The 27500-nt window shown below is 42.2% G+C and overlaps 2 protein-coding genes across 8 annotated transcripts in view; both read left to right on the top strand.

Annotated features, from left to right (window-relative positions):
• Nucleotides 1-12996, top strand: part of unc5db (unc-5 netrin receptor Db) — a 249586-nt gene extending 236590 nt beyond the window's left edge. For all 3 annotated transcript variants that reach the window (XM_055011601.1, XM_055011602.1, XM_055011600.1), the window contains 3 exons: nucleotides 667-831; nucleotides 3220-3398; nucleotides 6959-12996. In XM_055011601.1, coding sequence (XP_054867576.1) covers nucleotides 667-831; nucleotides 3220-3398; nucleotides 6959-7202 — 588 coding nt within the window. In that variant the 3' untranslated portion in view covers nucleotides 7203-12996. The remainder of the gene's footprint in view (nucleotides 1-666; nucleotides 832-3219; nucleotides 3399-6958) is intronic.
• Nucleotides 12997-26572: 13576 nt separating this feature from the next.
• Nucleotides 26573-27500, top strand: part of hdr (hematopoietic death receptor) — a 12499-nt gene continuing 11571 nt past the window's right edge. For 4 of the 5 annotated variants that reach the window (XM_035958475.2, XM_035958473.2, XM_035958474.2 and 1 more), the window contains exon 1: nucleotides 26736-27332. In XM_035958475.2, coding sequence (XP_035814368.2) covers nucleotides 27306-27332 — 27 coding nt within the window. In that variant the 5' untranslated portion in view covers nucleotides 26736-27305. The other variant, XM_023292894.3, reaches the window with a different exon arrangement.

Raw genomic sequence — 27500 nt, 5'->3', positions numbered from 1 at the left:
CAGGCAGCATGAACCTGCTTTGGCGGAGCAGGTGCAGAATAATAGCCGACCCATACATCAAGTCGGCTTTTAGTGCTAAAGAGCATCCCGGCTTTCCACGTCCATCACCCCTCCTGCCCCCCACCACCCGCTCCCAGACTCCATTATCTGCTGCCGTGAGCCGTGCTCGGCAGCAGATCAAAGCCACAAGGGTTAAGCCTGGAGCGAGCACAGCGGCCGGGGCTTTTACTGCCACGGTCTGCGCTAGGAATCACTTACAGGTTACTTTTAATATGCAGATATGGTGGAGACGGGGTCTAACAGAGGTCAAGGACGTTTCCTCACGGATGTACCCATTCTTAACAAATTAATTATACATCACAAGCAATCTTTTCCCTTTTCCCTGTTTTCCCCACTCATATTGCTTACAGTACTTAGCTGCTCCTATTCTCAGAGCACCTGGACCAGGATTCAGGCTGTATTTATAAACCTTATCAAGATGTCTTCTTTCTCTCTTTAACTCTAGTGATTTTCATGCATAAATATATCACCGAGGCCTTTTATCTCCAGCATGTGACAGTGTGGTCACATGCAGAAGGAGCTGAGTCATCTCTACGGAGCGTATGTTAACATCGCTGCGTACTGCGTAATGTCTCTGATGTCCTTTCTCTTCTTCTGCCCTACCAGGAATTCTCCTTCCCCCAAGTGTGGTGCAGCAACCAGCAGCCCCTGCACTGTGCCTTCTCTCTGGAGAGATACAGCCCCGCCACCGCCCAGCTCTCCTGCAAGATCAGCGTGCGTCAGGTCAAAGGCCACGAGCAGATCCTGCAGGTCTACACGGCCGTGGCCGAGGTGAGGCTGAGCAGCTGCGGGAGGCGGGCGGGGATCCTCGCTTTACTTTCTCCATCAACCTTTGTGTAACCTTCCTGGAGTGTGTCCACTCGCAGCAGGGCCAGCTCTCCTGAGCTTGCACTGTGTATTAATAGAGCCAGGAGGACACTCTTACCCCCTTTCTCTCCTCGCAGATTTATGCTAAACGTGACTAACGCCGACAACACGGATCCAGCTGTTTGCCACGTTTGCTGTATGTGTTTTTTAACCTCTATTCGTCCAGGGAGACACGTGTTCCAGCAAAAAGCCTGCTTCACATTCACATGCACCAACACCTGGGAGCTGCCCACTCTAACAACAGTCTTCTGTCAGCCGCTGAGCAGCTCCACTGGAGCAGCGAGGAGTTAGAAATCCTCACTCAAGAGCACCTTGACAGTGGTTGTTAAGGCAGAAGAGAGTGTTACTCATTGATTTTACCCAAGTGCTTTTTCACAACCAGTCACAAATGTGCTCGTTCTACCTGAAGGCCACCAACACTACCTGAACTCATGCTGGGACACAGAGGAAATATGATTTACAATTACTTTTTATGATTTGATTAAATCCTGTCTTGGTGGTTGGAGTTTGTCAGACAGGAGGAGAAATAAAACCGTTTATAGGAGCTGTGTGCAGAATTCAAACCATCACCACGTCCATTCTGGCACGTTGCAGATGATGTGGAGAGGTCCACGCTGGGTTTACATGGTGGGTCACCACGATGGATCGATGTCCTCTACTGCAGCTTTATAGATGGAGCCAGTAATCACAGTTCAATTCAAGTGTAGCTCAAGTATTTCAGAAAATCAAGATGAGAAAATGCAGATGTGTGTGTGTTCCTGTCTGCCACCATCATGTAAAGGACAAATCCCGAGAAACAGCTGGGGATGCTAATTATGCACCGGTTTCCTTTAAACCCAGCTGAAGACACAATGAAATGACGCTATCAGCAGAGCAACAGCTAAACCTGGAAAGGAGTATAAACAGTATGGGAAAATGGCTGTTATGCATCCTACTTACCGGGAAACAGACCTGAGAGCTGTACTATGACAGGTATAGAGGCACATATTTCTCTCATCAAAAACAACCCATAATCCTCATGAACCCATATGAGGAATGTAATACATAGACTAGAAATATACTACTGGCTGAAAGCATCAGTGAAACCAGGAAAGAAAGGAGGTTAAAAAATGCCCAGAAGTCTCATTGATATCACTCCCCATCATTAAGACCTGTGTAGATGTGACCAGAACTACACTTGTGTTTTCTATTAAGTCTTAATCTTTTTAATGTAACTCTGGTGGTCTTTAACGTTCTTGGAAGCAAGTGAAGGACAAAAGGTTTAATGTTCTGTCAGTTTCTATTTTAGGATTGTCGCTGTACGTTTTCTAGGAACAGTGATGCCATGTTTGGTCAGTTAGCCGTGATTTAATTTGCTCTGATCTGTTTTCTCAAACATGAGCTGCTCCAGAGAAGTGCATCACCATCGTAGTCCTTAAAACCTGAATTAAACCTGAACTTACCTCGCTAACTCTAACTCAAGCGTCGAAGTACAGACTTCTGATCGACGTTTCTACCTCGGCCAGGCGTATGGACTCATGGAAGCTTTTCTATCCTGTCTTTGTGCTGCTGATGAGTGGAAGCAGGTGTTGTGATTCCTGAACTTAGAATCCATGTTCAGATTAAATCCACTGCTTCTCCAGAGGGACGTGTTGCTGAGAGGAGGTTGGGTTTCAGGCAGTCAGCAAACATCCATTCAGCCAGACCAGACCAGCGTCACCGTTCCACTGGCTGTACTGGATGATGTTTTTACATCGTGATTTCTCAATTTCCAAAAACTTTACATTTCTCTGTTGGCCGACCTGCACATCCTCACGGTCAGAGTGGAACGTCCATCACAGCTGAGTCCTCATTCAACCCAGAACAGGGGATTTTTAGGTTTTTTTCAGAGTACTTCAGCTTCCATTGTGCAACTACTCTTTACAACAATACAACGAATTATGAGTAATGACTCGATGGCAGAACAAGAAGAAGTCGAACAGCTTTTAAAATCAACAAGGCGCTGATGGAGCTATTGTGTTTCTTCCTCCCCTTCCAGGTTTAGTTCAAGAAAACAGTGAACTACGGTGCTACTGCCACCATCTGTTCATTCAGTGATATGACAGTGTTTCTTCAGGGGTTTTAGATTTACATTCTCTGGATGCCACATTAGAAATAAAAGGTCAGTTATTCAGGAGTATGATGCTGTTTAAATCTGGGCCTGACCCAGTAAACCCCACCCATCTGCCTTCCCATGCTGGTCAACACAAGCACAGAGCAGCATCCTCCCTGACCCACGTCTGATTATAGTCTGCTTCTGTTCTGTTCTCCCAGACTGAAAAGGAGTCAGTTCCATTTTTTATGCAGACCGACTGCACCATCACGTCCCAGACGGGGTCCAAGGCCTTCAAAATCCCCCTGTCCATCCGCCAGAGGATCTGTGCCACCTTCGACACTGCCAACGCCAAGGGCAAGGACTGGCAGCTCTTAGCCCAGAAACTCCACTTAGATCGGTGAGTGTGTGATGTGCACCCTCTCCGGACCGCATGGTGTGTGTGTATGTGTGTGTATATATGGAACATCATTTACTGTGTGTTTGTTATGGTCCTGAAATCCTTTTTAAAAATCTACTGTTTCATATCAGATGCATCTCTGACATTCTCTCTGTGTGATGTATGTGTGATAACTTATTTATTACCCCATCGTTCCCCCCTACCAAACACAAATATGCATTTGTGATGAGGCCCTGGTATTTACTGAGCCAGTTGTTGTCTCTGCTTGGTCTTAGATGGTGACAGGTATAATCTCCTGTTAAGTGCATGATTCATGAGACGCTGGTATCTAAGACTCCTTTGGGATTCCAAATTATCCAGATAAGCTTTCCTCTCCAAGTCAGGCTGCTTTGAACTGAGGCTGATGTGACCGATGGCTGCAGCCTTTCATGCTGCTGGTTGTTGTTTGTCCTGTGGATCATCAGGCAGCAGCAGGGAAACACTGCCCTCCGCTGGACTCACCGCTACATGATGACTGAGGCGCTGGACACTGGAATGTATTGGCATGGCAACAAGCTCTCTTTTCTTTCACTTTACCGGAACCTGAGAAGGAAATCCAAACCAAACTCTGTTTGCATGTAATTACTCTTCACTTGTGATGCTAATTTATTCTTGATTATATTTTAATGGTCTAAAAGGTCATCGTTGTGCTTTAGCTACAACGTTAAAGCAGATGGTTGTGTTTACAGCAATGAGACGCTCAGTTTAGTTCAGTTAATTTACAGTTGCAGATATAATGAGCTGGTTTCTGGGAGTCAGCTGAAGGGAAACCAAGGACCCATATAGGTTTGCAGTATTGATTTTGAACCATGTGAATACTCATTGTTTATGCAGTACATTATTGTTAGGTATACAATCTGGATGCATATAAATAGAGTAAAACTATTTCTGTTTTCTACACGACAGGTGGTTCTTTAACACTTTAATTAATGCAGAGGACACACAGAACAGTAATTTTATTTTGTATTTATTTATGCTGTAGAATGTATTTTCATCTATTTGTAGAAATGTTGAGATGTAGGACCACATCTATGGTAGGAATTACAACAGAAATATATGAGGCATTCATCGTTGTGTTGCAAAGTCATTTCAAAATGAGAAGTGTTGTTAAACTGCTGCACGACTCTCTGAAAGTACACGATAATCACATATGCCCATATATATCCATATTTATATAATAAAATGCTTGAAAATGAATCAAGAAATGCTGTTGGGTAAAATAACTTGACAGGAACGTCTGTTAATGGTAGACAACATCTGATCACAACAGTCAGCAGAAAAACTCGTCTTTTAACCCGAATCTGGTGTGATTCTGTAGTTAATTTGGTTTACTGTCTGGAATCCACAGATTGTCATATTTATCAGTGACTGTTCACACACTGACTGCATTCCATCTTTAAGGACCGTTCTTATGATGGTCTGTATTTTCCTAGTTGTCAGCTAATCCCATTAAAGGAGAACCAACAATGAGCTGATCCTGTTAAAATGTTTGGTGTGTAACTAAGTCTGGTATATCTGATTTCTTGCGGCCACACAGCACAATTGTTGTGTAAAAGCTATTAAAATCACATTAGTGAGCCACACTGCTGCAGTCATTACCACAAACACACACACTGTAGTTTATTTAACACTCCCCCTGGGTCTGCTTATTCAGTCTTTATTAACAGTATATGAACATGTAGTAAAGGTTCAAACCAGACCATATGCAAATACATAGCAGTGAGATTATTAGTGATGAGGCATTAATGCATAGTTCTGATAATATGAATGATTGATTGACTGATTTTGGAAGACACCAACCTACTAGCAGTACATCCTCAAGAAATGTGGATCTTTCAGGACTAATATCCATATAGATTATTAGTAATCAAGGAGAACGAATAGGGGTTTTACTCTTTTGTAGCTAGTATATATTTGCAGTAAAAGTGAAAATCTTGGTGTCCAGTTAGAATAACACAGACTTTGTTGAAATTTGCTTGTTACTGTTTCTCATGTGTTTAAATGAATTCTCCTGGTGATAGAGAACGTAGATCTAATCAGACTGTGCTGTGGGCAGAATATTGACCACACAGTGGAGAGCCACAACTTTAGAAATGAACTTGTTTTATTAAAAATCTGTTTTATAGAAAGATGGTACCAATAACTGGAAAAATGATGAATATCTGAACCAATTATCAATCAAACTGATAAACACCCCATCTCTTCTCCCCAGCTAGGCAGGACAGTTTTGACTAAATTTCTCAGCCGATATTTCTGCAGCCTCTTCATTTAATTGATTAATCCAGGGGTGTCCAACATGCGGCCCGTGGGCCAAAAGTGGCCCTCCAGAGGGTCCAATCCGGCCCTCAAAGTGTAAAAATTCCAGAGAAGACATTAACTGCAGATTGTAAATTTGTAAATTTCTAGACCATGACAAGTTGTTTTGATCATAAAGTAAAATACTAGATTGTTCATTGTTCTTTTGTCATTTTGTGGCTTGTTTTTGTAAAATTTTGTCTTTTTTTGTCTGACTTTTATCGTTTGTCTCGTGTTTTTATCATTTTGCTTCCCATTTTTGTTGTTTTGTGTTTCCTTTTTTCTCGCTTGTGTTTTTTCGTCTCCTTTTTTGTCATTTTGTGTTTCATTTTATTCATTGTTTTTTGTCTCATTTTTGTTGTTTTGTGTCTTTTTTTGTCTCGCTTGTGTCGGTTGTCCATTTTTTTTTTGTTGCTTTGTGTCTCGTTTTTGTAATATTTTGTCTTGTTTTTGTTGTTTTCTGTATTTTCTATGGCTGCACTTTGTCATATTGGTCATACAGTAAATCCTCTATGGTTCAGCTCCAGATGACTAAATGTTGTGTTCCTTTGTAGACACTCTGATCTGGAAGTTGTGATGTGGAAATGATAAACTGAGGCTGAATGTTGATGAAATTTAACTTATTGTTCTTCATAAATTTCAGGTTGTTCATGATGTTCTGTAAAAAGATAATTCCTTAAATGTGAACATTTTCAGAATGTACTTTTTTTTTTTTTGCACTAAAACAAAGGAATTTTTGAAGTTGTCTTTATTATGCTATTATTTCACCAATGCGGTCCACTGGAGATCAGCTTGGGATGTATGTGGCCCCTGAACTGAAATGAGTTTGACACCCTTGTCTTAATCAGTTCCACAAAATCACATTGCTGGAAATGTTCCTCTGTACTCCTATGGAGATATTCCATTAAAAATCAGCTGTTTCCACCTAGAATAGTCATTTACCACATTAACAATGTCTACACTGGATTTATCATTCATTTCATGTTATCTTCATGGGAAGAAGACTGCTTTTCTTTCAAGAATAAGGACATTTCTAAGTGACTCCAGACTTTTTGAAGGATAGTGTAGATCTGATTTAAAGAAGGTTTGCATTATTTCAGGTTTTAAGGATGGAGAACTCGCTCTAAAGGAAGCAATTAAAGCAAATGTTGCATGTTTAAAGGATAAATGCATGTATCATCAGTAGAGAAAGTTAATATCCTCCTGCCTGATGTGCTCCTCTGCAGAAATCTGGGCTATTTTGCAAAGCAGCAGAGTCCATCGGCGGTCATCCTGAGCCTGTGGGAGGCTCGCCACCAGGACTCTGCTGACCTGGACTCTCTAGCCAGCGCCCTGGAGGAGATTGGAAAGATCCACTCCAGAAGCTCCCCTAAGGACCAGGATGAGCCGGAGACTGACTTCAATCACATAGAAGCGGTCAGTCTGAGCGGTCAGACGACAGAGGACTCAGCTCCTGAATACACCGGCTGAGAGGAGACGCAGCGAGCCAGCACTGACAGACTGAAGCTTATATCTGTGAACGTGCACAGCCAGTGATGGACAACACACCGCGGCGGTGCGCTGGAAGGTCAGCAGGTTGTCGGTGAGTAGACGGTGCCGGCGGTCAACGGGCCGACCAATCACAACAGCTGGAGGTGAGCCGGCGCCTGCTGTGGCTCTGCCCCTCTCTTTTAAGAATCTGTCTGAAGATGGACTGTAAATCTGTTTCTGCCTTTTCACTCAGTTCTTCAGTTCCTTTTAACTTATTCCTTTCTTCTTCTTTCTTTACGTTGATGTACATTCATTCCCTTTTGTGTCGGATAGTTTATGAAACTGTGTTAGAAGACGAGGGAGTTCTTTTCCCACCATCTCCCCTCCTTCCCCAGCGGTCCACTCAGTAGCTCCCACCTTCCCTTCCCACCCCAAACTACCCCGACCCTCCCTCCCCTCGCTGTCTCAAAGAATGAATGCAGACCTAAAAGCTGCTTTTTTTTTGGTGTCCAATATAATATTTTCAAAGGGAAGCTACTGATTGCTTAAATGTTGTGATTGTGAATTTTCAAATCCAGGTATCCCAAAACTGACCCATTTTCACCTCTGAAGAAAATAAGTCTATGGGAAGTTTGGCACTTCATGATCGTTTAGATAAAAAATTATCTGCAAAAAACCGGCATCAGCCCCGGTCTAGCTCTGAAGGACCGCTCAGCACACACATTATTAGAGAGAACTGGCGTCATGTGGCAGAGAGAGATTTCAAACCGTCACATTTCTCTTCATTCCAGCTTCCTCCACCGCCTGATAGACGCAGGAAGCTGTAAAACATCATTTCCTGTCACTGCAGGGAGCGTCTTATCACCCATTTCCTGCCATTAACACCCGTCACAGAGACTTCATATCAGGCCCCGACACACCCGACTGCCCCACCAACCCCCCACCCCCACCCCCAGCACACACATGCACACATGCACACATGCACACTGACACGTCACTGCAGAGGTCACGTGCACGTGGGACTGTCTGTATGCTTACTGTTCAACAAACAATGTGGGGATCCTGATGGTGTCTGAAATCCAACACAGTCACACATCATCTGAGGGAAGCAGCAGTTTACATCAGTGTGTCTGAGTCTTTACTGAAATGATGTAGAACCAAAAACTACTTTTAATCAGAGGAATTCCCTCTACAGCATCAGAAGTGTTTAAGTTGTTCCAACTCGTATTTTCACTTTATTTAAAAGGCATTCTGAAGTATTATGTGCGTAATTATCGCAGTTATGAACACGAGTTTTTGAGGTGGCAAACATAAAAAATAAATAAATTGCTCCAGTTAGACTTCCTCAGTAGTTTATGGCTTTTTGTTTTTTTGTTCATGCAGTAGATTTCAAATGATCCAATCTTTCAACAGCAAAAGGTTTTCTGATTAACTTTTACTTCTGAGCTGCAGCTGTGTATTTGAATGCTTAATAAATCAATCTTGAAAACAACAAATTTGAGTTTAAATGACACACAATGTCATGCTGATGCAGTTACCTATGTTCTGTCGATCGAGCTCAGATCGGACAGAAGGGAACATCTCTATGGGCGATTGAAAGGATGACCAGCAACATGTTGCCGTGGCTCAACTGTTACTGTTTCATACCTGTCGACTAGTCAGTAAAATTTAGAAATACACGAGACGTCATGAAACTTATCGATGATGTGGATCAACCCGTTGGTAGCGGAGACATTGGGAGTGGTGATGGAAGCTCCGCCAACAACTGTGACCTTGCCACTCGTGGAAACAGGAAGTGATGACAGCAGTGATGTCACAGAGGAAGTCAGACGGTAGAAGAAGAACCTCTGGGGTGGTTCCAGGACGTGGAGTCTTGTGGGTTGTGGGGAGGGCCTCTGTGGATGAGGCTTGTTCTGACGCATCCTATGGATCCTTGATGAGGGCTAGTGGTTGATATCTATCCGAGAGCAAAAATGACTTTAAAAAGAGTGAGTTGAAGTGTTCTCCTTTCAGATTAGTCCAAGATGAAAGCCATGGATTTTATTCATGTCTTGTTCTCTATGAGTGGAGAAAACAGCTCATGTGACGTCTTCTAAGAGCAGACTGCATTTTAAAATTTAAAGACCTAAGTCCATCATTTTCTTATAGAGGATTGAAGGTAAAATCATGATTGTGATGAGTTATTATTTTATTCTGTAGCCCTGATTCAGCACTAGTCTTCTGGTTCAGTATCTTCCTGCAGTCTGATCATCAGCTGGATCTCAGTGGGACTTCTTCTTCTCTGCATCCTCTTTCCTCAGTGTTGGTTGAGGAACGTCCAGCAGCTAAACATCTCATTCTACACATCAGGAACAGACTGACAGAGACAGAGGAAGTTAAATTATACTTTCCACCACTATGATGTATGATGTAACTGCTGAGTCACATCCAATCACAAGAGGAGGATTAGCAAAGTGCTGCTTTGTGATAGGAGGAGCTCTGACAGCCAATCAGATCGACTCTTTGATGAAACCACATCAGTTCAGACATACAGGACAGAAAGTGAACCTAAAGTATCGATCTCGTTGCATCGTTCAACATCAGTACCGATGCTGGGATCCATATTATCGATATCTGGATCGATCCGCCCACCTCTAGCTGTTCGGGTTGTTGTGTCAACACTGTGGGATCTCTGACGTGTTCCTCCAGTCATTTCTGACCAGGTGTTTGTAGTGTGGCAGGATGTGTCTTCCTGCTGATGGAGAGGGCTGTGATTGGTCTACAGCAGTGTTTAGGTAACTGTTGATCCTCGATGAGGATGATCATCACCTGTGGCTGATCTGAATATTGTGGCTCATCGGTGTGAAGAGGTGGACATGTCTGAGTTTCATAGAAACCAATCACACCTCTGCAGCTTCATTCTAAGGTGCTGGGTGGCGTTCTGTTCAGTCCTTTCACATTACCCGAATGTTTGGGGGAAAAGCTGTTGTTTGGACTTTTTCTGCCAAAAATGAAATGAAAATGTTTGTCTGTGATAAGAACATGTGTATAAATAGACCTCATATATCCAGCAGGCAGAGCAGCAGTGGCTTTACTAAACTGTTGGAACCATGTTGTCATTCCAGGCACACAGTAGAGCTCAAATACACAATGCAGCCAGTTCCTTTAGAACCGACTCAAAGGTTTAATTACATTTATAACAGGTCTATTTTAACATTCTAAATTCTGGTTGTGTGTTATTCTTTTGAAAATCCCCTCAGGTGAAAACCAGGTTTGTTTTTAACCTTGTGAGCATCTCCACATTGTGTTTCTACACTCCAGAAGACATGCCGAGAGCTAAATAAGCAGTCAACATAATGGTCATCTTAAAACAGCAGCAACAACAGTCTCAGCAACATGAACTCAGACTTCCAGGGTTTCATCCAGAACAAACCTGAGGAACCATCCTTTCTGTTGCAGAGTGTGGCTCTCTAGATCTTTATTCTTCCTCAGATTAGTTCTGGTTTCAAACATTTACGGCTCCATTATTAAACCTTTGTGTGACCGGAGCAGTAAAATCACAGCATAATAACTTATAAATAACCACAACTCCTGATGGTTCCTTTGGTTTAGTACATTCTGAAAACGTTCACAATTAATGAATTATCTTTTTATAAAACATCATGAACAAACTGAACTTTCTGAAGAAAAATAAGTTCAATTTCAGCAACATTCAGCCTCAGTTTATCATTTCCACATTACAACTTCCAGATCACAGAGTGTCTACAAAGGAACACAACATTTAGTCATCTGGAACTGAACCATAGAGGATTTACTGGAGGAACAAAACAACTTGTCAAGATCTAGAAATTAGTTTAAACTTATGGTTAATGTCTTCTGTGTAATTTTTACACTTTAAGGGCCGGATTGGACCCTCTGGAGGGCTGGCTTTGGCCCACAGGCCGCGTGTTTAACACCCCTGTTTTAGAGGAAACAACTAAATAGAGTTACAGCTAAGATATTTAAGGCAGGAAGGGATTGATTTGACCAAAAGAAATTCTCCTGAGTGTGACTTTAGATCATATTGATAAAAAAAGAAGCCATTATTATTGGCTGTAATGTTTTATTAATGACTACAGACTGTCCTCCAGTCCACCCACAGAAACACAACACTGAAATGAATTCATTTTAATGGTGCAGAATGAATAAAAAAAACACTGAAAGCTCTACACAGACATAAATGAATGCCTGTTTCCATCCAGTGCTCTCGTGAACATTAGGATCGGGTTTGATTCTCTAATCAGTGCACGACACCACGTGAACGAGATCCAGATGAACCACAAAGACAATAAGAAGATGTTCAAAGCATGATGGGAAAATGTCATTTATTCCATGCTTTACTTTGAGGAAGGTTATAGTTCATTCAGATCTGATGTTTTCATACGTTCTCCATCTATTCACAGCTTTCACTTATTTAAATCCTCAACATGCAGTTCTGTGGATTGACCATTTGGGGTATTTCTCAATCCCACAATACCTCACAACATGGAAGTAGTCATAACTGCACAATATCAGGAGATAAGTGGAGACATTCAGTATGAGGAAGGTGGTGCTAGTGGAAGCATGGACCTGAAGGTATTTTCACTTTTACAGCCTCCCTGTTGAGCTGTAGCTCCCAGCCATCCTCTGCTTCATCCACACCAGTCTTACACACCTCTGCTGCATTACAAGTTAAAAGCAGTGAAGTAGAAAGAACACTGTTGGGCACATTAAGAGTATCAGAGACCATCTCTTCACGTCGGTACAGTAAATGATCTGCATCATGAACTTTGCTGTAAGGTAAATAAACTCAGCCTATGACTATTATTTCTGGTTTTCTGTTGGCTGTTTTTTATGATAAAGGGAGATAGATGTATTTTCAGTGTTCCGCAGTGGTACATCAGGATTTAAAGCGACACTGAATCCATCCCAGAGTATTTCTGACCTGATACTGTATCTATGAACTTCATCCTGCCACGATAATGAACTGTTTTTGCTTTTCTGCATCGTCTCTATGCATCTCTAAACTAGTTAAAATTCATCTTTGATGTGATTTAAGCTGGTAAGTGAAGACTGTGAACTGGAATCTTTCAATTTTTTTTCTCTTTAATTGTGACTAACTGGATTTTCCTTTTCCTTATTGCAAGCAAAGAGTGTGACAATGGAACTGTGTGCTTCTGTAACGCTTAGCGGTGGCTTCTGTTGCATCCAGAGCATCCTGTCTGTGTGCTTCACCCATCACACCCATCACTCACCTCCATCCTGGATGCGTTCAGCTCTGTCTGCTTGATCCCATCAGCGTGTTCAAATGAAGTTCTTTTAATAGTGAGCTCACACACACTCACACACACACACTCTCTCACTATGTATAATGCTTTGGTGTCAGACTAACCCTGGTTCATGAGATAAAAGGTTCACTGTTGGCCTTCTGTCCCTGCGTTGGTCGGCCTCATGCTCTTTCTGCTTCACGCATGGCCTTGGGCTTCATATCACTATTCTTGTGCCTTGTTTAACTACTGTAAATGGTGAATGTTGTAAAGTACAGATGGGGATGAAAAAAGAACAATTAATCATACTGACATACATTTAAAGGTATTAGTTGAAAAAGTATTTAAGATTATAATATTGACTAGGCTGCAGAGCTTTTCTAGTGCTGAACATCTCTGTTTGGTAACGCCAGGGCAGCTTTGTGGTATATTGTATCTATAATTATGGACATTTTGGATGTTTTCTGTACAGTAGAATTTGCAAATGTATATGCAGCCTTTTTGGAAATAAATGTACAGTTGAAAGATCAGCTTGTCTCCAGTTCTTTTGTATCATGCATGGAGCTATTCATAAATTCATTTTCCTCTCGTGGAGTGAATTATTATGTAAATGGAGAATTTAGGCTCTGATCTCATCACTCCCCGCCAGGAAGAATCAAGCCCAGCACAGCAGGGATCAGGGAGCCACAATAATAACCTCCCCTCCAGGGTGGTGTAGAGCCTGAGGATGCAGGGATGAAAGGAAGGGTGATGCTCGCAGGCTTCACTTCACTTCCGTCTCTCACGTAACAATTGAATATGCAAACACTGAGCAGTTAATAAATAGAGTCGTGGTTTTTAATACGCAGCTCCAGAAATGAAAATGTGACTGTAATTGTAGACTCCAGCAGGTGTCAGGGAAAGAATGAAGAACTCACCAGCGCACATAAATCTGGAATCTGTGCTTCAAAGGTTCAACTCAGGGGCACAAAGTAGCAGAATGTAGGAAGGAACTTATTCAAGAGATGAATTTAATCATCTCTGGGTATGTATGCTACCGTTCAAAAGTCTGGAGTCACTTAGAAATGTCCTCATTTTTTAAAGAAAAGCATTTTTTTTTTAATGAAGATACCATTAAATGAATGATAAATCCAGTGTAGACATTGTTAATGTGGTAAATGACTATTCTAGCTGGAAACAGCTGATTTTTAATGGAATATCTACATAGAGGTACAGAGGAACATTTCCAGCAACCATCACTCAAATGGTAGTGCATGTGCTTTTTTTGTGTTGTTGTTGCGGTTGTTGCTTTCCTCAGTGACACCGATTGTCTTTAACATTACCATTTTGTCTACACCTTAATGAGAATTCTTAAATTGTTAATTTCCTTCCACACATTGCATAATGGCATGAGCAACAGCTGTAGGATCTCCTATCAAAAGCCAGACGGCAGCCCGGTTATCACAGCTAGTTTATTTATATAGAATATAAATAATACAATAAATAATAATAATATAAATATAATAGCACATACTGAAGGTGGAAACAACCTGAGTTGACCAAAGAGCTGCACATGTTATCAGTCAGACAGCTACAAAAGTACCGCCAAAATCAAGACAGGATTAAAACTTAGAAAATCAGGTTGTAAAATAAAGCATAACAGTATAAAATCCTCAAACAATGTGAAACAGAATTGCAACTTGCAAGATCCAATTGTAAGATGAGATAGGATTGTGCTGCATGAGTGTGAAGTCTGGGTGTATCAGTAGAGCAGATGTGACTCCACCACCATAGACTTCAGGTCTGGACAGAAAAAGCAGTGAGGGAGTGCTTTCAGCCTCTGTTCTTTCTAACAGTCAACAGCAGTTGTGGAGAAGTCTATGAGAAAATAACCCGACCTCTACCTTGATTTCAATAAAAGATCATTTCACATCAGAATGTGGCCTGCCTTTGAGTAATGTTGGGCTTAACTATGATGTTAAAACAGCTGCTTTAGCTCTGCTCTGATTGACAGAGGACAGGTTAAAATAAACTTGTTTTTTATCTTTTATTCCACACTCTTTATTCGTACTAAAACCTGGTTCCTATATTACCCATAATGCAACTGGGCCACTTACAGTTCAGCCAGAGATTTAAGTACATGATGTTAATAAACTCCTCCGCACCAGAAGAACACAGTGAGCTGAATGACTATCATCCTGTTGTTCTAACTCCCATCATATCTGAGTGCTCTGAAAGACTCCCATCATCCCATATTAATGCTGCTATTCCTGCTGACATCCATCCATCCACACCAGTCTGCATACAGAACAAGCAGGTCAATGGAAGACGCCACCATCACATCTCTCCAAACAGTCCTCACACACCTGGAGGAGGTAACACCTGTTAGGATGCTGTTGGTGGATTTCAGCTACAGTTCTCCCTCACAAACTGGTTCTGAAGGTGAGGAACCCGAGGCTCGGCAGCTCCTGGATGTTAGACTTCCTCAGCAACAGACCCCAGAACGTCAGGATCAGAGACCACATCTCCTCCACTCTCTGAACACTGGTGCTCCTCAGCCCCTCCTCTACTCTCTGTTTGACAACCATGCACCCAGCATCTGTAACGATGGTGTCACCACGACAACCTGAACCTCAACACCAGAAAGACCAAGGAGATGGTCAGCACTCTGCTCTCTTCATCGATGGAGAGGAGGTAGAGAAGGTGGAGAGCTTCAGGTTAATCTGGATCCACATCTCTGCAGACTTCACATGGTCCACCCACATCTCACACCAGGTGGGGAGGGCCCAACAGAGACTGGACTTCCTCAGGAAGCTGCATCAGGCTCATCTCCCCCTAAAGCTGCTCACAGACTTCTACCACTCCACCACTGACGGCCTCATGACCTACTGCTGCTCTGCAGAGGGCAGGAATTTTATTTTTTTACTATTTAATGCAGACCTGTCTCAGAGTCCGTGGCCTTCATGAAGCTAGCAGGCCGTTATCTGTAGCAGACTGGTGTTAGACACAGCCCTTCATCTCTAATTCTGTCTTTTAGAGAGGTATAAACGGTTGTGTTTCAGGCATGTCATAAACAGCAGCAGCCGGCCAGGATTAAAGGACTACAAAGCAAAACCGATCAGAATGAATGAATCAAACACCGCCTCTGTTTGTTCTCCAGGCTGTTTGTTTATCAGTCACGCTCCAGGCACACTTTACATTACTGACCAGATTTATCTGAGGTAATACACTCGATTAAAATAGGCATATTTCAACATTACAACAACGTCTGCAGATTTTTACATGCTCTGACAGTAGGGAGATTCCAATCCCTGAAAAAAAAAAGAAGGTAAATTCAGGAAGAAAGTTCCCTAATCCACCTATCTGTATGAGTCATGCACCAGTAATGTTGGCTTTATTTCCAGGTTACAGGGTGTGTCTGAAGTTGCATACTCACTGTGACAAACATTACATAAACGCTGATACAAGTGTGGGCCCAACATCCTGTGGATTAAAAGAAAGTAGCCGATGTGTGGGTGGATCATAAACGAACGCTCAATGAAGAATGGAATGATTGAACTCTCTCAGGTTTTTATTGCACCACCTTACATGGTATCCCTTAAAGCAAATCAGTGAGTCAGAACTGACTTACAGCTGAATGAATACAGCTACTGTTAGAGCACCGACTGATTTCTCCTGGTAATAACACATCGGTACTCATCGATACACTATATTGCCAAAAGTATTCGCTCACCTGCCTTGATGCGCATACAAACGTAAGTGACATCCCATTTCTAATCCATAGGGTTCAATATGATGTGGGTCCACCCTTTGCAGCTATAACAGCTTCAAGTCTTCTGGGAAGGCTGTCCACAAGGTTTAGGAGTGTGTTTATGGGAATTTTTGACCATTCTTCCAGAAGCACATTTGTGAGGTCACACACTGATGTTGGACCAGAAGGCCTGGCTCTCAGTCTCCGCTCTAATTCATCCTAAAGGTGTTCTATGGGGTTGAGGTCAGGACTCTGTGCAGGCCAGTCAAGTTCATCCACACCAGACTCTGTCATCCATGTCTTTATGGACCTTGCTTTGTGCACTGGTGCACAGTCATGTTGGAAGAGGAAGAGGCCAGCTCCAAACTGTTCCCACAAAGTTGGGAGCATGGAATTGTCCAAAATGTCTTGGTATGCTGAAGCATTCAGAGTTCCTTTCACTGGAACTAAGGGGCCAAGCCCAGCTCCTGAAAAACAAGCCCACACCATAATCCCCCCTCCACCAGACTTTACACTTGGCACAATCCAGTCCGACAAGTATGGTTCTCCTGGCAACCGCCAAACCCAGACTGGTCCATCAGATTGCCAGATGGAGAAGCGTGATTGGTCACTCCAGAGAAGGCGTCTCCACTGCTCTAGAGTCCAGTGGTGGCTGCTTTACACCACTGCATCTGACACTTTGCATTGCACTTGGTGATGTATGGCTTGGATGCAGCTGCTCGGCCATGGAAACCCATTCCATGAAGCTCTCTGCTGAAGCACTGTTCTGGAGCTAATCTGAAGGCCACATGAAGTTTGAAGGTCTGTAGTGATTGACTCTGCAGAAAGTTGGCCACCTCTTGGCACTATGAGCCTCAGCATCCGCTGACCCCACTCTGTCAGTTTACGTGTCCTACCACTTGGTGACTGAGTTGCTGTCGTTTCCACACACTTCCACTTTCTTATAATACAGCTGACAGTTGACTGTGGAATATTTAGGAGCGAGGAAATGTCACGACTGGATTTGTTGCACAGGTGGCATCCTATCACAGTTCCATGCTGGAATTCACTGAGCTCCTGAGAGTGACCCATTCTTTCACAAATGTTTGTAAAAGCAGTCTGCATGCCTAGGTCCTTGATTTTATACACCTGTGGCCATGGAAGTGATTGGAAGACCTGATTCTGATTATTTGGATGGGTGAGCAAATACTTTCGGCAATATAGTGTAGCTAGCTTTAGCTGCTAGCATTAGGACATGGTTAGTTATAGCGACTTTACTGGTGGAAATGCATCAGCTTGATTTTTCATTTGGCACAGAATTATCAAAAATGAAAAGACAGCATAATTCCTAGTTTACCTGCAGGACTATGCCAGGAATGTTGCCCTTTTCTTTGACAAACAGATTAACTCTGTGGTAAAGATACTTTCAGCTGAGGAACACTGAAATCCATCCTCTGTCTGAATGATGTAAACACTGCAACTGTTGCATTCGTCCTCTCAAAGCTAGATGATCATAACTCTCTGTATCTGCAGTTAGTCAGGCTGCTCTGTCTTGTCTGCAGGTGTTGCAACTCTTCTGATTGTTACCAAAAGCATGCAAAGTATTACACCCGTACCTGCATGTCAGCACTGTCTGTGTATTCTGATTTTAATAGTTTAGATTTTTTCATAATGCCATGCATGGGTTGGGTATATTTCACAACTTCATGCCTCCAGGCCTCTGAGGTCTTCAGAACTTTGAACTATTTAGTTCATGGGTAAGGAGAGGTCATGCCTTTACAGTGGCATCTCAGAAGCTTTGGAATAGCTGAACTTTTTCAAATGTTCCTGGTTCATTGATGTTTTTTTGTTGTTTTGTTTAAATCTCAGCGTGTACACTACCTTTCCGAAGTTTGGGGTCACCCAGACAATTTCATGTTTTTCATAAAAACTCACACTTTTATCCATGTGCTAACATAACTGCACAAGGGTTTTCTAATCATCAATGAGCCTTTCAACACCATTAGCTAACACAATGTAGCATTAGAACACAGGAGTGATGGTTGCTGGAAATGTTCCTCTGTACCTCTATGTAGATATTCCATTAAAAATCAGCTGTTTCCAGCTAGAATAGTCATTTACCACATTAACAATGTCTACACTGGATTTATCATTCATTTAATGTTATCTTCATTGAAAAAAATGCTTTTCTTTCAAAAATGAGGACATTTCTAGGTGACCCCAAACTTTTAAACGGTAGTATATATACACTTGATTTACTGTAGCAAATCCTTCACTAACTGCAACGAAATTATCTGGATTTAAAACAAGAACAAAATGTTCAGCAAGATCTTAGGAAGGGCCAGGTGGGATGTAGTCATTGTAGATATTTGTGGTCACCATAGTTTAGATGTGTATTGGGGAGCCATAGTGAAAAATAAATGCAACTGGAGACTGTCCTTCACATAGATAAATTAACATACAACTTCCTGAATGCTGAGAGCTTCTCATGGTAGCTGAGAATAAATGAGTGAACTAAACATTGAAATGCACCAGAGAACAGGTCCAGGTTTATATGAGCTGAAGAAGTTCACCTTCACAAGTCCAGTTCCAGAGCACAATTAAAACACTGAAATTTAGTTTCATGCACAATAATCTTACCTTAATCAAAACATCCATCCATCGACTGTTTAATCCTAATCAGGGTCATGCGGGGCTGGAGTCTATCCCAGCTGACTGAGGGTGAAGGCAGTGGACACCTGGACAGGTAACAGTCTATCACAGGGCTACACATAGAGACAAACAATCACACTCACATTCACACCTACAGACAATTTAGAATCACCAGTTAACCTCAGCATGTTTCTGGACTGTGGGAGGAAGCTGGAGAACCTGGAGAAAAGCCACACATGTACAGGAGAACATAGAGACTCCATGCAGAAAGATCCCAGGAAGGTCAGGACAGAACAACAACAAACAGAACTTCTGCAGGTCTATTAATGTTTCTGTAAAATCCCAAATTACCTTTGATGACACCTGGAAAGCTTTATTGCTTCAGGCATACATCTAACACTTTTCAAATCTATCGTAGAAGTCTATAAAAGTTGATTTGTGATGTTGGGGATCTCTATGTGGATGCTCAGCTCTAAACATGCATGGTGGCCCCAGCATGTTCAGGATGACCCACAGCTTTAGCACCATGTGTTTGGAGTCAGCTTAAAGAACACTGAGGGGACCAAATCTGCTTTCTTTGGGCTTTTGGAGGGAATATGGTGACCTGTGAACTCCAGACATTGGGAGGATCTGACTCCTCCTCCACAGCTGTGATTCACACATCATTAAAACAGGCTGTGACCTCCCTGAGAACTTACAGGTTAGTAATTGGCTGCATGTGCTTCATTTTGAAGGGAAAGCTGTGCATGTAGTCTTTCTGTAAAATGATAGAAGTAATTGCTGCCAGTAGCATCTGTGCTTCCTGAAATAACTCCATCAGCTAACCTGCTAGCAATTAGAGCTGGATGCTTCAGGAGTGGGACATGTTTGATGGTGTGGTGCTCAAAACCCTCTGCAACTTATTGTCCTCATAGTTCGTAGAGTTCAAAAGATGCTGCAGCAGAAAGGTGTCAGAATCCAGTTCTTAGAAGTGTGGTAAGTCCTGTTTGTCGCTGTGAAAGATCAGATTAAAATTCATCAAGAAAGCTTAGCAGTTCTGCTGCATGTATGTGTTCAAATGAAGGCTATACTGCACCGTGTGTCATGGAATATAAAGAGGAAGTAAAGGTTTTGGCTTGTTTGTTGGTGGAACAACACTAATAACACTGATGGATCCACCTTACACTACACTATAGGCTCTTTTTCATTTGAATAAACAGTCAGACAGGACAATTTTTTTATGTCTGTATGTTGACATGTAAAACTGAGTGGATAAATGAATAAATATGTATTTAAATAAATCAAATATCAACAAGATGAAAATGAGGAAACATTAATTCATTCAGGATCTCGTTCAGAAAGATTAATACGACGGTCATGAGAACATTGGCTGTTTTCCTGCTCAGAGCTGTAAGGCTCTGAATTACTGTATATTCCACTCTAAGCGCTGCTATTAGCACTGTGGTCAGCTGTGTTATTGTCATTTCCATCAATATCAGACCTGCTCTGAGCTCAGTGCTTTAATGAATCAGCCTGATGTCCTCGAACTAATGGAGGAGCTGCTGATTAAAGAACTAAGTTGTACCCAGTGCAGTCAGAGGACACATGTCCGATGGCTGTAAATATGTATCTACTTAAAGATGGCAGCTTGTTTACCCTGCTGAGGATGTGGCTCTTCACTTATAGAACGTAGTCACCATACCTCACGATAAACTTGATGAGAACCTAAAGTTACTGCATATAGTAAGACCCTTGACCAGGATCCTTCGATTCATCTTTGGATTTAGCCTCTCTGAGGAGTCAAAATGTTCAGACAAGGAACTAAATTCACATCTGTTTCAAGAGGAGGAGCTTAGAATCAAATCCAAAAGCTTCCAAAAGGCTCCCACAGGCTAGCAATTTGGAAAAAATGCATTTATTTGCAAAGTTTCTGTTAAACCTTCATCAGGTATATGGATTGTTATTGAAAGAAGTGACCTTAAAAATGGCTGTAGCTCCGAAATCTATCACATTAACCAAGCTCTATAGGAAGGCATGACTTCAGTAACGTACCGAACCCACCCAGGGCCCAACGGTGGTCCCTGGAAACATCCACATCTCCACATTCTAACAGGTGGCATATGAAGATGAACCTGCAGGGTGATGTGAAAAAAGAGCACTGGTAATTGAATAAATCAACACAAAAACGTCTCCTCAAATTTCAGTTTGGGTCGAGATGTTCAACCTACACAGAAGATTACTTTTATTTTTTTTAAGTACCACCCTGATGTTCCACAGCTGGATGTTCAGTCAATTCCATTATTCCAACTTCGTTTTGTCAGTTAAGTTCTGTTGGAAGTTCTGGTTTCTCTTTGGCACTCGTTGATCCAACAGAAATACCTGTCAGGGGTTGAACCTTAATTCTTGTCCTCCTCACTGTCTGATATTCATGCCCACTTTCCATTTATTCATTACACAAATGTGAAGAGTACAATGAAGTGCAGCTCCATGAAGATGCTGCAGGAAAGAGTGCCTGAAGGTGTTCCATCTTCACATTTGAACATTTAATGTACACCACTCTATTACTTTTTTCACACAGCTCACATTTGTTCAGCATGATCCAGGTTTAGTGACACTGCATTGGAGATATCAGGTTGTTGGTCACTGGTTCAGCCATCTAGGCTAACCCTGCTAGTATGTTCTAGGTGATATTTAACACCTGTCATGGTGCTCAAATGTGGAACTTGTGCTCTATGTATGACTTCTGATAGTAATTGTTTGGATCACAAGGCATTCCGAACAAAACATCCAGGACTTTAACAGCATTTCTGCAGATTTCAGCACACAGCAGGGTGTCGTCTCTGACTTCAGTTAATTAGATGCTCTTAATATTCTGGGGAAGCTCCTGAAACCTCTGAATCTTGCCAGTTTTCCATCATTGACCCTGTGGTTTTTCTAGTCAGAACACTAATGGTGAACAAAGAGACACAAAGATATGAGCTGTTTTCTGGTAAACTCTCACATCGTGCTTGCAAGATTTTAAAAAAACTGCAAATCACATCCTTGAATGGTGACCTGCATCCAAGCAAGGATCCTGACCAGTGTCTGGCCCTGGCTAACAGGAAGTGGATGCAGGAAGACCCATAGATAGACCACATGTGTTGGTCTGAATAGTATGCAAGACACCTGTGTGTTCAGCCTGTGTGCTCGTTCAGACATAGAGAACTTTACCTTCTTTCAGACATGGGCTAAGAACATCATCTGCCCCTCCTTCATTGTTGCCCCTAGGGAAAACCCCTGACCCTAAGCTGCTCCAGTGGAGCTGGTCAGTGTTGACAGAGCAAACTGTGGTTGTTCTGGATTGCATGTTAGTCTAACTGTGTGAGTGTCAACAAAACCTTCCTGAAAAAGAAGGTGATGCAGTTAGAGAAGCTGCTGCTTTCAAAAACAATGAAAGAAAACTCTTTAGCTTCACCCTGAAAGCCAAACTGTTGGTCTGAACGGGAACGTTGAGCTGCTTTGACAACAAAACGGGTTAAACATCATCCATCCATCATCTATACACTGTTTAATCCTCATCAGGGTCATGGGGGGTGGAGTCTATCCCAGCTGACTGAGGGTGAAGGCAGGGGACACCTGGACAGGTAACAGTCTATCACAGGGCTACACATAGAGACAAACAATCACACTCACATTCACACCTACAGACAATTTAGAATCACCAGTTAACCTCAGCATGTTTCTGGACTGTGGGAGGAAGCTGGAGAACCTGGAGAAAAGCCACACATGTACAGGAGAACATGGAGACTCCATGCAGGAAGATCCCAGTCCGGGACACGAACCAGGGATCTTCCAGCTGTGAGACGACGATGCTAACCACTGAACCACTGTGCAACCTCAGTTAAACATCATTCTACGGCTAAATGACAGTGCTTTTCATGGGTAATCCTAAAGTAAACACTGCATTCGGTGCATTATCTGTATGAATGTCAGTGGGAAAGTCACTGGATATCTTTAACAGGAGGGAATGTATTTTGTTTCCCTTCTCTTCTCACAACAGACAAACTCACATCCCACCCATGTCCTGCCTGCCTTTACTCTGTATATCTGAGATTTCACGTGTGCTTCTTAATGTTCTTTTGCTGGTGGCACATTCACGTTTCCTTTTGATGAGGTTTGTACATTCCCCTTTGAGAAAGACCGTTAAAGAGAGCTTTCAGTTCACTAGATCCCTTTGCACTGTGTCAGAAAGATCGCCTTAATCCCTACAACATGACCTTCATGCTCAGAAGACTCTGTAACAGAAGGAAAAAATGTGTTTTCCATATCATTAGAACTGATCTGAAGCTCTGTCCAGCCAATGAGCAGAAAGCAGTCTGGTCTGTCTGAATGCTAAACTCGTGTCTTATCTTGGAAAAAGTGGCTCTGAGGTTTCAGTCTCCTCCCTGGCCTTATCACCAAAAACACAAGCAGCGTGCAGGGCTGAACGGTGCAGAAACCCAGAAATACTGTAGACGCTGGATGATTTGGCAAATAAAATAGGTAAAACCAGAGACATACTGCTGTACTGTAAAATGTAGAATAAGATGATGAGCTGCTACAGCACAGTAAGCTCATAGAGGGACTGTATGGTGTGTGTCAGTGTGTCCAGTGGGCCGTGACACCATCAGTCACCCCAACTACCAGTCCTTTAAGTCTAGAACAGTCCCAACCGCTCACAACTGTGGGACCAGTTCAGCCACAGCTCAGAGCATCAAACCGACAGACTGAGACAGGTTTTAGTCCAGCGTCAGCATGTCCTCCCCATCCAAAACCCGCTGCTTCCTGCTGAGCTGCATATCTGCCTGCTGCAGACAACTGCTTATTAGATAATGTTAAACTGGCACACACAAGCACGAGGTCTGCTAAACCCTGCGATGATGGCTGACTTCATGCAGTTTGTGATGGAGGCTTTCTCCAGCCACCTGTTCTCTCCATCCTTCTAACAGCAGAGAGACAAACCACTTGAATCTGAATGCTGAGCTCATTCTGCCTGAAAGCTATTCTACTGACACACACACGGTGACACAACCTGCATCTGGACCTGTGGGTTTTTATTATTTACATGTGATGCGTTTGAATTGAAATAAGAGCCGGAGCTGATGTGAGAGCTTTACCAAATATTACTCACATGTTTCAGATCAAACAGAGGCTCCATCAGACATCCAGGCACTTCATATGTTAGTATGTAGTGGAACATCTACTCAACCACTTTGCCAAGTCCAGTACTGGGAGGTGTGCTGATGCAACTGTATTACTGTTTATTACTTCATGCTTCTATTCCACTGCAGTGCAGAAGACAGTATTGTCCTCGTTGCTTTTCAGATCAGTGTTTTAGTTGAGAAAAGTTAAATTAAAAGCCTTACCAGAGATTAAATCAGAGGTTCCCAACATGTTGACATGTTTCCTCTAACAGGAAAGATGTGTCTGATTGGGCCATCTTCACATTTCAGATTATTTTATTTAAGGGAACCATTAATTGATGTGCAATTATCAGACATTTCACACACACAGAAAGGACCGATTTCAAAACCCGACACATCGATCCATCAGTGCTAACAATCTATTCTATGATTCACTAAACTTTCTTTTGGATACTGGAGGTAAATCTAGAGGATTCTGAAGGTTTCATTCAGCGGGTTTTGAGGACAGAACTCGTACTAAGTTAAGTGTATCCTCACCTGTAGTAAAGACTGAATGCTTGCCACGTCAGACATCAGTAGTTCTGGGCGTCCGAGTCTTTAGCTGTTTTCAATGTTTATATTTGATGTGCTTGATGAGAAATGTACTAAAATGTTATTTCCTGTCCACAAAAGTTTGATCGTGTTTACTAAAGTGAGAACATTTTTCTGCTCCATGGAGTGTTTTATTACAGATATTTTTTCTGTTTTAGAGTCTCAGCAGGATATTTTTTTGCAGTGACATCAGTGTGTACAGATGCTTCCCTGTTACTAAATATAGACAGCGGCCTTTCCAATCATTCAGGTAACTCATAAAAGATGATTGCCAAGTCGCAGTGAAAACATGTTATTGTTATATATGTCTGAGCTGTACTAGTGAGGTGACTTATCTCCAGACTGGGCAGAATGGTTTTCTCACCACAGTTTGAGGTATTGTGTTACTGGATTTTATGGGTGACTTTCTTCTCCTCACCAGCTCCTTAAAGCGTCACTCCCCCGCAAATTATTAGTATTTATCAATTGAAGTGTCTGAAAAGAAGCATTTCCAAGGCACACTTTACATATGATAATATGTTTTAAAAACAGGAAGAAAGTCAGATGACGTCTGTCATATTCTTGCAAGTTAGTTTATTTCTATAGCACCTTATCATGAACAGAGGTTATTTAAAGCGCTAAAGAGGAAAATGTTGAAAAAATAAAACATGTAAATTATAAGACACAAAATAAAATTGTTTTCTGTCTTGTTCTTATCATTTTCTCTCTTGTTTTTGTCTTTTGCATCTCATTTTTGTCTCGTTTCTCTCATTTTGTGTCTTGCTTTTGTCTTTTGTGGTGGTTTTTTGGTCATTTTGTGCCTTGTTTGTTATTTTGTGTCTCATTTTTTGTAATTTTGTGTCTCATTTTTTGTCATTTTATGTCTCATAGATGTTGTTTTCTGTCTCGTTTCTGTCATTTTCTGTCTTGTTTTTGTCTTTTGTGGGGTTTTGTGGTCATTTTGTGCCTTGTTTGTCATTCTGTCTCATTTTTGTCATTTTCTGTCTCGTTTTTGTCGTTTTCTGTCTCGTTCTTATAATTTTGTGTCTTGTTTTTGTCATGTTATGTCTCATTTTTATCATTTTGTGTCTTGTTTTTGTCTTATGTGCCTCATTTTTGTTGTTTTCTGCCTTGTTTCTCTCATTTTGTATCTTAATTTTGTCTTTTGTGGGGTTTTTTGGGTTTTTTTTGTCATTTTGGGTCTCATTTTTGTTGTTTTCTGTCTCGTTTTCATCATTTTGTGTCTCGTTTTTCTCATTTTGTGTCTCATTTCTGTCATTTTGTGTCTTGTTTTGTCGTTTTGAGTCTTGTTTTTGTTTTTTGCATCATGCAACAGCTTTCCTACAGAATGTGTAGAGCAAAGCTTTGTCCTCTCTTATATTTTTCATATTTTCATCCCATTGTCAGCCTTGATTGAACGTCTCCCTCCAGCTCATATTATCAGGATCAGACTAATTCTTTTGACTGTTTTCCATCAGTCAGTTTGTCCTCTTGGTCAGCAGTAACAGCAGCTAAATATCTAGCTTCTACTGCTGAGAAAAAGATCACATTAGCATGGATTAGCAACCCTGTTACTGTGATTAGAGTAGGGTTAGCAAACAACACAGAAAACATGGAATAAAAATGCTACCATTAATGTGGAAGCTGAGCCAATCAATACCTATTATTGATCAATACGGAGCAGAAAACTGGAAAAGAGAAGGTTGATTTTCTGGAATGATCCATAAACTTTGGGTCTAGAGTTAGATCCTTTCAGAGACTTGTAGACAGTAAATAAGGACTTTAATTCTATATTTAACTGAAGAGCACAGCAGGGATCTGAGGGATGTGATCTCTCTTCTTGCTGGTTGTCAGTATTCTGGCTGTAGTAGTTTGACTTCACTGTAAATATCTAATGAATATCTTCTATTAACTTCACTGTGTGCAGAGGAAGGCCTCAGATCACCTCACACACTGCAGGGACCTCTGTGTGCTGATTGGCTGCTCTGCGTTGGCCCCGCCCACCGCTCATGTGATCAGTCCGGAGTCACACCTGAGCTAAACTTCAGTCAGACGCTCAGAGACGTCAGTCCGCACAGTCTGCCGCAGATTGCTGTTAAAACGCGCATAAAGAGTCCAGTGGGATGAGTTCCTGTCAATCTGAGGATTCTGACGTTTCTTCTGAACGATGAACTTCTGCCTCCTTCACACGGTGAGTTGTGTTTTCCTTCAGAGGACAACCGGCTGCTCACTGTTCAGGAGGCAGCACGGAGCGTTTCTGGCGCTCCTTTATGAAAATGCGTTTCCTCAGAATCAGTATTTCCAAACCTGTTGTTTGCTGAGGCCGTTTAAAGCTGTTGATGTGGAAGTGGAGGTCTGACCAGGCTCTGAATGAGCAGCAGGTCTGAAGGTGAACAGGACGGGTTTTGATGTCTCCTCACAGAATGTCGCACTTCTGTGTCAGAGTCCATGTAGCTGTCTGAAGGAAGGTGCCAGATTCCTGAAGGCTTCACAGACTATCACTAACCCTGACCCATCCATTGAAGCTCCTCTGAGTCAAACAGACACCTGGCTGCTAGTTCCAAGTGTGTCTGCTCAGTAGATTAAACCAGGAGAACAACCCTCCAGTCCAGCTGCAGTCCAGCTGCAGTCCAGCTGCAGTCCAGCTGCAGTCCAGCTGCAGTCCAGCTGCAGTCCAGCTCCAGTCCAGCTCCAGTCCAGCTCCAGTCCAGCTCCAGTCCAGCTCCAGTCCAGCTCCAGTCCAGCTGTCTCCCTGCTCTCTGTAGGAATGTGTTCATTCCATTTCTCTCTCAAAGTATGTGCTCGTGTGAATATTGTGAATTCGTGAGTATTTTCTGTGAGTAATATTCAGCAGTGTGTACTGGGTTCAGAGTGGTGTTATTCCAGTTGTTCCAGATAACCTGCCGGGTTCTGTCTCCTGTATGAATGGATGTCTGTACAGCTGAGTGACGGTGGAAGCCAG

The sequence above is a fragment of the Amphiprion ocellaris genome, chromosome 6, assembly GCF_022539595.1.
Source record: "Amphiprion ocellaris isolate individual 3 ecotype Okinawa chromosome 6, ASM2253959v1, whole genome shotgun sequence".
Taxonomy (NCBI): domain Eukaryota; kingdom Metazoa; phylum Chordata; class Actinopteri; family Pomacentridae; genus Amphiprion; species Amphiprion ocellaris.
Note: the sequence above shows the minus strand (reverse complement) of the source record. Positions and strands in the feature narration are given on the sequence as shown.